Source organism: Mustela lutreola, chromosome 6 (genome assembly GCF_030435805.1).
Source record: "Mustela lutreola isolate mMusLut2 chromosome 6, mMusLut2.pri, whole genome shotgun sequence".
NCBI lineage: Eukaryota > Metazoa > Chordata > Mammalia > Carnivora > Mustelidae > Mustela > Mustela lutreola.
Window position 1 is genome coordinate 90,942,141 of NC_081295.1, and position 13,835 is coordinate 90,955,975.

Below are 13,835 nucleotides of genomic sequence, written 5' to 3' on the forward strand. Positions count from 1 at the left end.
ACAACTGGAGTGAAAGAATACAGCTAACGTCACTGTCGGGTTGTCTTTCTTCCCAAGCCCTCATTGCACATACAGTAAGGACTCAATTCAACTGTTGCAAAGGCTCAGAAAAGGCAAAAATATCCATGGAACTGGGGACCTTCAATCCCACACGAAGGCTACCTATGTTAGGGGAAGCCACACTGTTAGCGTGACAGCAGAACACGTACGGGCCCCAACGCGAGAAGGACGGAGGACAGGAGCTTGGAGGAAGGAAGGGCTGTGTGGGGAGCAGGGCGCGCCTGAGGTCGGAGAGGGCGGGGCCGCGCGTGTGGAATCCTTCCAGCCCGGCGGGAGGGCAGAGCTTTGGGTCACCATGGAGACAGTTTCTCCTAGCAACCTGGCGGGCGTTGATCAGAGCCGCGGGCGCGATGGACGCGGAAAGCCTCCTGCTATCGCTGGAGCTGGCGTCCGGCAGCGGGCAGGGGCTCAGCCCCGACCGTAGGGCCTCGCTGCTCACCTCCCTTACGCTGGTGAAGCGCGACTACCGCTACGATCGGGTCCTCTTCTGGGGCCGCATCCTCGGCCTCGTCGCGGATTACTACATCGCGCAGGGCCTGAGTGAGGACCAGCTCGCACCACGCAAGACTCTTTACAGGTGGAGGCGATGCCCTAGCAGCCGCGGTGGCCCGCGCCTCCTGAAGGGGCGCCTCTGGGAGTCCAGGAGGGGGTGGGCGTGGTAGGAATGGAAAGGGGTGGGGACACTGAACTGGAGAGGGGAGGGTGGGGCACGCAAGGAGCTGGTGACCTTTAGCAGGCAGAGACCTGATAACATCGTGGAGGTGTGGTGGGCTTGGGGGACTCGGGGCGCAGGGATTTGGAGGTGGGTTTATAATATAGGCGGGGCCGAGAACGGAGGCAGAGAGAGGTGAAAGGTCCCGGAGAATAGGGTCCTGGAGTAGACGCCAAGTGCAGGCCTGGCATTCTGAAGAGCACAGTTTGGAGAAGGATTAGAAGCCCTGGAGGGTAATGAAGTGTTGTTTGGAAGTGGGTCCAGAAGTATCTTTGGTGGTGGAGTTGGCTCACAAAAGGAAGCACTCTAGGAAGTAGAGAACGAATGTGGAATGGGAGAGGAGGGTTTACAACCAGGGAAAATTCTCAACAGGCTACTTACCCTACAAGCCTACCCGCCTCTTTCTTGACTACCCCCAGCAATGTCGGGAAGCTCACCACCTTACAGAACAAGCCATCCAGGCCATAGGGAGTTGTAGACTTCATTTATCTCTCCGTACATCAATCCAACATTGATTGGAGGCATTTTGTATAGACTTACACGAAGGTTACAAAGATGGCTAAGACTCCCCCGTCTCCAAGTTATTCACATCCTAGGAAGGAAGATGGACATGTAACCCAGCAATTAAAGCAAAGTGTGTTAACCCCAGGACAGAGAGAGATGCAAAGGGGGGTCAAGGGGGGGTGTCTTCTAGAGAGCAATGAAATAAAGATTGCTAAGGGACATCTGAAAGCTGATGGGTAGTTCCCCCAGGAAGGTGTGGGGAAAGGCAAGCCAGTTAGAGGGAAGGGGTCTGCAAACTTGGCTGGAGTGGGCTTGGAGTGTTTGGGAGCACAGCAGGTAGGTGAACCTGACAGTGGCAGGCCAGGATGTTACACAAACTGGATGGAAAGACCTGAGATTTGAACTTTGTTTGGAGGCTGTGGCGAGCTGGAGAGCCATTCAGAGGCCTTAAGCAAGAAGAGTCTGCTCAGATCTGAGTGTGCAGGCTGATTTGAAGTGGGTGAGCATCCAGGAGTCTGTTGCAGTGTCCAGATGAAGGAGACCGCAAGGAAGAGGTAGCTGAGGGACTGTAGATCAGGGGGTGGGTTGGAAAGATGTAAGTGGTGCCACTAGCTAGACTTGGGTCTGAATGAGAGGTGGAGGAGAGGTCAAGGTTGACTCTTCCTTCCAGCTAAGGTGGCCAAGTAAGTGCTGGTGAATCCCACTGGAACATTATTCAGGGAGCAGGACTAGGAAAGCCCCGTTGAATTTGGTATGAGTTGCTCTGGGTGGGCCGGGGGCGGGGGAATGGTGGGGGGAAGATCATAAGGAGGCATATTAAAGTACAAACCTGGAGTCCAGACAAAACACTTGGACTGAAAATGAAGACTTAGGATTCATTTTATTCCATAAGTTTTTATTTCTTCAGCACCTACTATGTGCTAGGCATTGATCCAGGCATCAGGAATTCAATGGTAAATGAGACAAAGTCCTTGTGTTCGTGGAGTCTACATTATAGTGTGTGGGGGTGGGGGGAAGGGAGACAATAAATAAACACACATACATTGCAGATCTAGAGAATACAGGATGCAGTACTGTTTTAAATAGGGTGGTCAGAGATAGTCTCTCTGATAAGAGACCTGAGGCAACTGAGAGAATGAGCTCTGTATTTATCTGAGGGAAGAGAATTCCAGGCAAGCGCAAAGGCCCTGAGGCAGATGTGTACTTAGTGTTGGTGGAAACCCATGGAGGCTAGTGTGGCTGGAGAGGAGGGAACATTGTAGGACATGAGGTCAGAGAGGTAAGGGACCAGAAGGCTTTGTGGGGCGTTGCAAGGAATTGTTGTAATGGGAAGTCTTTGGAAGCTGCTATACAGAGACATGATCTGGCAGTTGGGTGGGAAGTAGACTGAAAAGGGAGCAAGTGTGGACTTGGGGAGACCAGTTAAGAGGTTACCATAGTATCTAGGTAAGGAAGAGAGGGGCTTGGACCAACAGGGAGCAGTGGAGGTGGTGAGAGGAGGTTGGGTTCTGCATATCACCTAGGGTTCTGGGAGTCAGGTGGGCCAACCTGCGGGGAGAAAGGAGGGGTGACAATAGATCCTTGGGAATACTTGGGGCAGTGGAGGAGAGCGAAGGGAGATGCCAATGGAAACAAATGGAATGCATTTGTTGGCTTTTAGGTCTTGTTGATGTCCTCCTAAGCCGTTTTTTGCGGGGGGGTGGGGTGGGGCAGAAGTGACCGTGTAATGGGCAGAGTGAAGGTGAGAGGAGAAAGGTGTCCACAGGGCAAGTTGTTTTGAGATTATTGTTCAGAGATGGAGGAGAGGAGTGAGGGACCAGAAAAGGCTGTTTTCCAGCAGGGCGTGGATTTGAGGACCGTTATTTTTGAAAGTTGAGAAGTTCTGATGTTGAGAAGGGGGCCAGTGGAGAGAGAAGGATGGAAAGATGAGCAGGGCCCCCCACCCGCCCCTACCCGCCACACCCAGCAGGCCGGTCGGGTGAGAGAGGAGTGGGAGAACGCCCTCTTCTGGCAGGAGTGGGGAGGAGGGGACTGGGCCCGTCCGTGCTGGAGACCTCAGAGGACAGGTCCTAGAGCCTGGACCGGCTTTCCTGAGAAATGGGGGAAGGTGGCTCTGGGGTTGGCTCACTGGGCAGATGGAGCATGAATCTGGGGTCTAAAGATGTGCTTGTAACTAAGGAAAGTTCAGCTTTCAAGGAACTCATCAGGAATCTTATAGTGCAGATATCTGGGAAGAAATTTTTGGAATTTTGGTAGGCACAAAGCTTTTGTGACCTTGACCTTCTATGAAATAAATTTGAATTTGTCTCACATGTGGAGGTGGGGTGCACCATAGGCCCTTAGGATTTCGAAGGGGAGAGGTGCGAGTCCCAACAGTGCATCTTGGGCTTTGTCCCTCAAGAGAAGGGGCCGTGGCAGGAAGCTTGGAAACCAGGATCCTGGGGATGTCGTTGGCAGTCTGAACTGCATGGAGTGGAGCCTCCTGCCCCCTGCCACGGAGGAGATGGTGGTGCAGACGTCTGTGCTGAAGGGCCGCTTCATGGGGGACCCCTCACATGAGTATGAACACACCGAGCTGCAGAAGATGAGTGAGGGCGAGAAGGTCTTTGAGGAAGAAGTAGTGGTGAGTGAAGATGAGAGCGGGAGGACAGAAAGAGCCTGGGCCATCCAAAGCCCAGCCCAGTGGAAATTGTGGTGTCAACACCATAAGCCCACACAGCTCCCATGTGACAGGGTGGAGAGTAGACGGGCCGCTCCATCCGCTCCATCTGGAGCTGGGCTCTGGGCAGGGGCTGGGAGAGGCGGGTCTGTGTTGCGCTTTCAGGTAATGGGATGTGCACAGGCTCTTGTGTCTTTATATCAGTCTTTGTCTTACTGGATAATATATCCACATGATTCGCAATGTGAAGGTACAAAAAGAAATTTAGCAAAGTGGCTCTCTCACCCCTGTCTGCCAGTCCCCCAGGTCTTCTTTCCCAGGGACATTAATGTAACTCACTTTGCGCCCGTGTGCATGTCCACATGTTGTTATGCAAAGCGCAGTCTAGACCAGAAGCATCACCACGGCTTGGGAGTTAGAAATGCACACTCTCAGGATCGGGATCGGAATTTTAACACATTCCAAGGGGATTTGAATACACATTAAAGTTTCAGAAGCTCTACTTCCAAAGACATTTGATGCAAAACAAGTCTCAGCAAATAGCTGACCTTTCCACATTCTCTTCTGATCTTAAGACAAAACAAGCGGCAGATGTCACGCACACATTTCTGCACCTTGCTTTTTTCACCTAATAAATTTTGGAGCTCTTTCTATGTCAGTGCTCTGAAGAGCCACCCCCATTGTTTTTACTGTGTGTGAACGTCCCATAGTTGGACCAGTGTCCCGGTTGTGGAAATCCATGACATGTCCGAGTTGGAGCTCTGACAGGCGGTTCCATAACGAATGACCTTGCACATGGTGTCCTTTCCAACATGTGCACACACTCTGAAGGTTCATTTCCTAGAAATGGAACTGCTGGGTCAAAAAATAAGGAGCACAGATTTTGAAACAATCAAACCTGGAATTCAAAATATAGCCTGTGCACCTGGGTGAGGCCAAAAGTGTCGGTAGTGGCCTGTGATGCCTCAACCGGAGTCCCCACTCCTCTCCCTTACCCCACCTGACAAACTTGACCTCCCTGAGGCTTATTTTCTGAAACGGTGGGATAATTATATCTACTTTGTAGTCTTGTACAGGTGAAATGAAGGGACCTATCTGAAGGCCCTGGTGTAGGCCTGTGTAAAGCATTGGTTTCCATCTAATGTGTAAAAATTTCAGTTGGCAGCTCCTGGGAAATAGGTAGCTGAGTGACTCTCAGGAGGCCTGGTGACCCGTTTTCCCTGTCAAACTCTGCTTTTCCTCAAACACCTCTACAAAGTCCTTTTATTAGGGGTTGCCCTTGATATTGGTTGTAACCAAATTCATCTGCATAAAAATGTTAAATATGGGGGGTGGTGCTGGGGAGATGTTAAGTCAAAGCATAGGATCTGAAAGTATATAAGCTGAGACTCCAATTTTGTTTTAAATAGATACACAGGAAGGAGAATAGAAGGAAGGATGCCAATATGTTCTTAGTGATTTTCTTTAGGAGGTGGGATTATGAATGGTTTTAATTCTTTGGCGTATATTATAAACTTTTTCTATATTACCTAAGTATTCCACAGTGAGCAGGATTGCTTTTATATTTTAAAAAGGCAAAATAACCCACATATACATATGACAGGGTGGTATGTTTCTGGAAGAGTACATAAAAAACCATTAACAGTGGTTGTCTCCAGGGAGGCCAGTTGGAGGGTCAGGGTTGGGGTGACAGAGACTGCTTTTTTGCGGGGGGGGATGGTTTTAAATATTACACCATCAGTATGTATTCCTGATTTAAAATCGAGACAGACAGAGGAATGAAAGAAGGAGTGAAGAGAGGAAGGAAGGGGGGGGACCTTTGAGAGGAGAGAAGGGGAAGGCTTGCCCAATGTGATTTTCCATGGACTTGGTGTCTATGTGGTGGCGATCCAGGTTAGGGCGTCATGCAGGGGGCCCTTGCTCCAGAGGTGAATGGGCATAGCACTCTGGCAGGTTGGCTTTTCTCCTGTCTCCTCAGGTCCAGATCAAGGAAGAGACCCGCTTGGTGTCTGTCATCGACCAGATAGACAAGGCTGTAGCGGTCATCCCCCGAGGAGCCCTTTTCAAGACCCCTTTTGGACCTATCCATGTCAATCGGACCTTTGAAGGTGAGGTCTCCAGGGCCCCTCTCAAGGGCAGGAGGGCATCTCTTCCCAAGCATAATCGGACACATTTCTGGGAGTCTTGGGGAACCTGTCCCACTTTCTCAGAGAAAGACCAGCTGTGTCCAGTTCACTTGGAAAGATGTGATCCATGGCCTGGGACTGGCAGTTGGCATGGGCTGCTCGTCACTGGACCTTGACACTTTTCTGCCTGAGGGTAGAGAGCATTTGCCATCTAGGTCCCACGGCTTTGTGGGGGTCTGGGCTCCCTGCCTTCCCCACCTTCTTCCTCTTTGGTATCTCCTTATTGTAGGATCTGGACCAACACTGGGCTGACAGAACACAGCTCCTTTTTCTCCCTTTAGTTCTCTGTCAGTATCTGACTGAGTCCTTTGCAGGCCCCTCCATGTGGTTCCCACGGGTGGAGAAAGGGGGGCTGTGGGGTTTGGGGCTGACCATCCTTTCCTACCTACCACCTCTTTTTAGGACTGTCCTTGTCTGAAGCCAAGAAGCTTAGCTCCTACTTCCACTTCAAGGAGCCTGTTGAGTTGAAGAACAAGACCTTGCTTGAGAAGGCTGACCTGGACCCTTCCCTGGACTTCATGGACCCCTTAGAGCATGACATTCCCAAAGGTAATAGTCTATGACTTGGAGGACATTGTATCTGTCCCCAGGTAAGAGCAGTGGGTCATGCCACATGCCATTCTCCTCTGAGATTAGAACTAAGGGCCTGAGTGGGAGCTAGTGGTTCACTGGGGTTCCTTGAGGGTGGGGGCTCCCCCAAGGCCTGGTCCAGGGCTCAGCTCATAATAAACAGTCAGTACTTGTCTGCAGACAAAAGGAAGCACTGTCTTCCCTTTGATTCTACAGACAGGGAACCTCGGTGCCTCTTTGGAATTCCCTACCAGTCTTGGAGGAGGCAGGCGGGAACCCTCTCCCAAACGTCCCTGACAACATCCCTGAAAATCCTAGCCACTCATCCGTCCCAGCTGTTGGCTTTGCGGTTAGACCAGTGCTTGGCACATAGCCAGGGCTCGGTGAGTGGGTGCTGAGCAACGGCAGGGCAGACTGCCTGCTAAGGACATGAGTTCTGTACATTTGCTTCCTGCTGTGTGCACACATCCTCAGAGGTCTTCCTGTTCTTCAGGGCCCGGCTGGCCCAGGCACACCCCCAGCAGTTGGTGGGCTCACGGGGACCCCATGTCCTTCCCCCAAGCTGTGCCAGTAGAGAAGCCTGTGTCATGCGCAGAGGCTTTTGCTTGGAGGCTGTCTGCCAGGGCAGGTGCCCGGTTCTGGACAGCTGGGGGCCGGGCCCCAGGTGCTGACATAGTGCCCCTGCCTCATTCCCTCCCCATGTTTGGGGTTTCTGAGCACTGCAGGGACCAGCTGTGGATGACAGCAGCGCCAGCAACAAGGCTAATGATAGAAATGGTGACTCCTGAGAGCGACAGTCCTGCTTCCTGTGCACAGGGCGCTGCACTAAGCCCCTGCCATGCCTTATCTTAGGTTCCTTCTCACAGGCACCTGTGGCGGGGCGGTGGGGGCGGGGGCTATTGTTGTCACCCCCGATTTACAGGTGAGGACCCAGGCTCAGACTCTGAAACCCAAGGACACAGTGAGCGTTAGAGCCTTAGACTCCAAGGTAGATGGTAGATGAGTGTTTCCAGTGGACAGTGTTTGCCCCCACCATGCGGGGGACCACTTGTGGGGAGCTGTACACTCCCCGCCAGTGGGGGAGCGGATGGAGGAAGCAGGGACTCTGGCTTCAGACAGCCTCGGCTGGGATCCCGAATCCACTACTTACTAGCTGAGTGACCTGCGGGGCGGGCCCCCCACTTTCCTCATGCCTCCATTCCCTCATTCCTAAAAGGGGATAATGGTATTTTCTACCTCACTGGGCTGTTATGAGAATGGAGTGAGTTAATGCATATACAAGAAGTTTATAGCAGTGCCTAACACATAGTAAGGACTCAAATTAAAATTAGTAATTATTATTAGTGTTATATTTAGTGGCAAAAAAGGCCTTGGAGGGAGTTGGGGCAGGCCAAGAGGACCGAGGATGCCAAGGGGTAGGAGGCTTACAGCAAGGCAGTGGGAGCTGCTGGAAGCTCTTGAGCGGGTCTGTGACAATAAGGTGCACGGAGGGATGGAATAGGGCCCGGTAGGGATCTGGAGGCCATTTCATGGCTACTGCAGTACCCCAGGGGCTGGGAGATGGTTCCAAGGGGGTAAGGGCTGCTGGCAGGGAATGGCCACTCTGGCCTCTGCTCCATGGGGTTTACCCGAGTCAAACCTTGCTCAGCATAGAATGGGGCTCCTGGACCTGCTGGGGGGCGGGAGGATAAAGAAGGTTGGTAAGGGCTGGGGCACTTCTCCCCCATAGGACATGCTTTCCAGACTCCCATTATCTCCCCCAACTCTGTGCTCCCAGCCTGGCCGGAAGCCAGAAGGGCCTGCACACCCCGGGTGATAGAGGAAGCCAGCAACACTGTGGTGGTGGGACACAGCAGCAAGGTCTGAGGGGTGGGCTGAGGAAAGTTCTCTTCATACCTCCAGTCTGGCGGCAGTAGCACTGCTCCCCTGAGCCTGGCTATGGCTGGAAAGGCCACCTCCAGCCTGACTTCGCTTGCCTGCAGCCAGATACTCCAGGGCCCATGCGTGCCGTGCTCCCCCTACAGTGCTGGCTGACTAGGAGACTGACCCAAAAGGGCCTCCTCCCCCTTGGAACTTCATCCTCTGTGGTGGGAGCAGGGATTGGTATGCTAGGGCCTTTGCAGACCAAAGCCAGCTAGATGGAGTGGGGGGCCCAGCAAAGTCTACCTAAGGGAACCCCATCAATCCTGTCTGCCCTTTTCTTTTGGCTAAAGGGGACACAGGAGGCAGCCGTTTCTCCCTGCAGCTGGGGTTGTAAGATATGGAATTTTGGGGGGTCTTCCTAAAGGATGCTCGGGCCATCCTGATGTGTCTGGTCGGCAAGTGAATTCATCAGGGGGTCAGAACTTGGGCCTGGGAGGTAGGGGAGTGCAGTGGCCTGTGACCCTAGGCATCCTAGCCTCAGGCACACCTCAGGGCTGAAGGATCAGCTGATGGTTCAGTCTGTCCTGGCATGTGTTGTCCTCAGTGCTGGGGCCTTGGTGGCTGAGGGCTCCTGGTGTCTGTGTGTGGTCCTGAGAGGGGGAATGCTCCCGGCCTCACCTTGGGAAACATCAGAGCTTCTGGGCCTCCAGCTCCCTGCCTCCCAGAGTCAGCATCAGCAAACCTGCAGGCAGTCAAGCCCAGGGTCAGGATGGTTTGGCTGGGGCTGTGGTGTGGAGGTGGGAGTGTGGGTGGTCTGGGGAACAGCAGACACTCAGGTTTTGCTCCCAGACTCCCTTCCTTACCTGCCAGTGAAGGAGCAGAAAGAGCTGCTGGGAGGCTGCCTGCAAGGCAGACAGCTGCCTCAATGGGCTTGGCTGCGAAGAGCGGCCAAAATTCCCGGGAAGGAAGGTTCCCTGGGACACCAGCACTGGCTAGAAGGCTGGAATTTGACAGTCGTTTTCTGCCAGGGGAAGGATCATTGTTTCCTTTCTGGGACTGAGGCAATTGTTCCGGGGGACTTTGTGTCACCTGTTAGCAGGGGTGGTTTGGGTTGGGCCTGCCCGGGGGACTCCAGCTCTCTGTGCCCATGGAGGTAGGCCAGCAAAGCATCTTGTTCCTGGGCCAGTCTTGGTTGCAGACAGGACGGGGAGGGATGTTGCCTTGCCACCAACGCCCTCCTGAGCATTTGCCTTTGCCCTGGGGTCTGCAGAGTTTTGTGGGAGTGGGTAGCTTTGGGGGCAGAGCCATCATCCTGGTGGATGACAGGCAAGGGTCAGTTCGCTGAGCCCATCTGTATTCATGTGAGATGGAACGCTAGGTCAGGCCAGACGTCTCGGCAGCACTCCGCTGCTCAGTGCTTCCCAGCCTCAGCCGTTCAGTCCTTCAGCAGATAGTGACTGAGTAGGCGCTGCATGCTGGGGGCCTGGACACTGCCCTTGCCTCACAGACATTTGGGAAGATGAGATGAAATAGGATGGGATGTGGAAATGGGAAGTAGAAGATGCCTCATGCTCAGGGTCACTGGTGTCCTAGGAAGCAGAGCGGGGTGGGGGGTGAAGGGCAGATGGAGCCTCTCTCCTTACTCCTCAGGGACTGGAGCCTACAGGTCTGGGGAACTTCCAGGTCCCAGGGCTGCAGCGTTTGGGAGCCAGGCAGCAATGCTCAGTTTGGGCAACAGAGGGCAGCAAGGGCCCTGCCTTCTGGCCTGGAAAGCTGTCTTTTTAAAGCGTAGTGGTTGGTGGTTGAGGAGGGGACATGGGCGACAGGTGGGGGACACAGTGTGAATCAGCTTTCTCTTGGGGTTGTGTGCAGGCGGCTCCTCCCACCCAACCCCTAGGAAGCCTGGCTGACAAGTGCTTAACCTTCTGGACCAGGAGGCCCGGCTTTGCCCATCAAATAGGGCACTCTTCCACCGTCAGGGGATTTGACCATGACTTCTGGCCGTGGCGAGGGGGGAAGTGACCACTTTTGAAAGAAGTGATCCATGGCCATTTCTGCATGTGTGACAAGTTGTGTGGGGGCTGTTCTGAGGAGAAAGTGTAAAACCATCTACTGTGACTGGGGAACCCCCATCCCAGTCTGGCCCATTCCCTCAAATGTAATCTTTCTCCCAGGAAGGCAGGAGAATGTGATTCTGATTTGCATGCATACTTCAGGCTAGCAGAGGCTTCCACTAGCAAGGCAAGATCCCTGGGGCCTACACAACCCAGGAGGACTTCCTGCCAAGAGGCTCCATCCCTGATTTACCTGCTTGCCCCCAACCACATCCTCAGAACACGGCTTTTTAGAGAAGTGGCTGCCAGAGGGCAGAAGGGCAGTTTTGGGGAGACTTGGGAGAGACCAGGGCCACAGGAGGCTGCTTCCCCTGGAGTCTGAGAGGAGGTGGTGGCGGTGGCTGGGCCTGGTCTTCCCAGCGCAGTTGCAATAAGTGGGTGAAGGTGACAGCAAGTGCCAGGCTCTCCAGGTAGACGCTACGTGACTCCTGGCACGTTGAGAGTCTGTGCGCGCGAGCGTGTGTTTCCTGGGCGACCAGCTGAGCCAGGGACAAGGAGAAGGACAGGAGTGTGACAGGAATGCAAGGGAGGGAGGCGGGGGTGCTGTTGGCTGGCTGGCCTCTCACATGCCACTTCCGTTGGCTGCCAGCACCCTTCAGCCTGCTTGGCTTGGCCCTCTTGCCCCAGTGGGGGTACTGCATTTCTCTCCCTGGCAGCCCTGTTTCCCCTTGCTCTAAGTGGGGGCTGGGGGTGCCCGGCTGATGAGCCTGGGCCCCTCCATCTACTGGAGGCAGAGGTAGGAAGTGGCCAAGGTTGTGCAGGGGAAGGTCAGCTCTCGCATGTGCCAAGGTGCTGGTGACTGCGAACTGATGAGAGCCATCTATGCTGGGGGTCTCCAAGGGCTCATTTTTTTCCGGGCATTCGGCCCAGGTAGGTTGTTAGCTGCCCTCCTGGGTGGGCAGAGAGAAGGGAGCCAGAGCCTGACCTGCTTTCAGTTTGAGAGCTGTGTGACTGTGGGCTCCAACGGCAGGGACTGTCCCCCAATGATGTTTTGGGCACTGGTGGGGGTGACTGGGTGGTGGGAACGTACCTTCCTGGGGTCTGTGCTTCTGGCCAAAAGCTAAATGCTGTGCATGGGGACACTTTGTTCTGTCACACTCTCACTCCTATTTCCCCCAGGCAGCCTGTTTTCTGAGTGACTGGGAGAGGCAGGCTAGGGCCTCTTGCACTCTGAGGGCAGTTCTGGCTGGTGGAGGACCTCAGGTGCCTGGAGGAAAGTTGTAGGAGCTGGGGAAACACTACCCCAACTCTCTGACCAGGAAAGTGCCCTCTCTTCCCAGGCAGTGACCCAGCCGGAGCTCTGGTAACCCAGGGCCCCTCTTCTTTCTTGATACCGTGGTTGGCACTGGTTGGGCCTGGTGGGGGAGGTGAAGGCCCCACTGTGGCTTCCCTGCACCTTCTGAACAGGTGGAGGTGGCACTTGTTGCTGGCCTCTCCTGAGCAGGCCAACACCAGCTGACCTACATGCACCTGGAAAGCTCTGGCTTTGACTGGGGAAGGTGATAGCACCCTGAGCAGGGCTGAGCTGCCATTGGGCCCCAGAGCTTCTGGCGGTCGGGTCTCTCAGATGTAGGGTGGCCCCTGGTGGGTGGGGACACAGCCATAAGGTTGTTGGGTGTGGAGTGACTGGGGTGGGCCATGGCTGGAGGAGGCCTGTGGGAAGCTGGGGTGGTGGGAGCCAAGCAGCTGAGCTGAGCTGGCAGCCGATGAAGGCCTCAGCGCATCACTGGCTGGTCCAACACCAAAACCTTCAAAGCATTTGCCTTTCTGGCAGGGCCTGGAGCAGAGCTGCGGCCGGGCCGGGGAGAGGCCTCAGCGCGCAGGGGAATAGAAGCTCCAGATCTACATCCAGAGGCGATTTTCCCAGGCTCCTTCCTCCCACACAGGGGCTCCCTCCCTTGGTTCTGGAGCCGGATCAGGCCCTTCCCGCCAAGTCCTCATGGCTGCACAACTCAGCCCCGGGCTGGGCTGCTCCTGTCTGGGGAGCAAAAATCCAGGGCAGAACCCAGCATAGACAAAGGCTCATTAGCTGCAACCCAAGTCCCCTCCCGCCCAGCATGGCTTCCAGTCCACCAGCTGCCAGGCTGGGCTATTGAGCTGGGAGGCCTGAAATGGCCCAAGTTCTGTGCACCCCTGGTCAGGTCTAATCCATCTTGGAGCAGAGGCTTCTGGGACTGAGGATGAGAGAGCAAACTGGCCAGAAGAGCAAACTGTGCGTCGCTGGTGACGGGCTGCCCCTTGAACCGGGTGGGGAAGCCTGGAGGGAGTCTCTCCTAGCTGGGCCCCATCTCCCCCCGCCTGTGGACTCTGCTTCCTCCCCCACTCAACCTTTAACTAGACTTGCTGACAGGAACAAAATGAACTGGGGTGTGCTTCACCTCTTTTCATTTCCTTTGCCCTCCCTCTGGAAGTGGTTTTAATGAGCAGTGAAATGGCTAAAAGGCAATCAGGAGGAGTAAAGCGCCGGATAATTAAATTGTCTTCCCTTTCCCAGTGGAACCGTAGTACCTGGGCCAGGCTGCCCACGGGGCTGGCGGGGTTGGGGGGTTTCAGTGCAGGGCAGAGCTTTGGCTCCATGGGACCCAGGCCTCCCCTCCTGCCTGCCCCCTCCCAGGGTCCTGGAGCATCCAGATGGAGAGGGGCAACGCCTTGGTGGTGCTGCGCAGCCTGCTCTGGCCGGGCCTCACCTTCTTCCATGCTCCCCGCACCAAGAACTATGGCTACATCTACGTGGGCACCGGCGAGAAGAACATAGACCTCCCCTTCATGCTGTAGGAAGGGGGCCAGATGGGCCCGTGTAGGAAGCATCTACAATTTACTTTCATAAATGGCTGTGAACTTGGTCTGTTTGTCTTGTCCTGCTGCTTCTCCATACCTCTGCTTCCGTCTGGTGTCCAGGCTCTTAGGACAGGCTGCTATGCCGGGAGAGCCAGCCCTAGAGCAAGCGGTGGAATTCCAATGTGCTCCTGAGAGAGATGGCAGTGGGTGGAAAGGGCTGGGGGAGGAGCGGATGGCTGGGAGTCCTCTGAGGAAGGCAAACCAACTCACCTCCTCACAGCCCTCGAGCCAATGGCTGACGGCTGTCAACACAGGGCATGGGAACCCACTTGGCCCAGAAACTTCCTCTGGTGGCATTCATGCGGCCTATCCCAAGCTGAGTGACTCAG

The 13,835-nt window shown here is 54.7% G+C and overlaps 1 protein-coding gene across 3 annotated transcripts; it reads left to right on the forward strand.

Moving 5' to 3' along the window:
• Positions 1 to 367: 367 nt before the first annotated feature.
• RSPH9 (radial spoke head component 9) lies at positions 368 to 13,511 on the forward strand. Of its 3 annotated transcripts, none has more exons than XM_059178091.1 (5): positions 368 to 637; positions 3,680 to 3,899; positions 5,914 to 6,043; positions 6,524 to 6,670; positions 13,283 to 13,511. In XM_059178091.1, the coding sequence occupies exons 1-5, from the start codon at positions 411 to 413 to the stop codon at positions 13,441 to 13,443; spliced, it is 885 nt and encodes a 294-aa protein (XP_059034074.1). In that variant the 5' UTR covers positions 368 to 410; the 3' UTR covers positions 13,444 to 13,511. The 3 variants fall into 3 exon arrangements, with proteins under 3 accessions (XP_059034074.1, XP_059034075.1, XP_059034076.1); XM_059178092.1 differs by having other exon boundaries at positions 3,683 to 3,899; XM_059178093.1 differs by having other exon boundaries at positions 369 to 637; positions 3,734 to 3,899.
• The last annotated feature ends 324 nt before the right edge of the window (positions 13,512 to 13,835 follow it).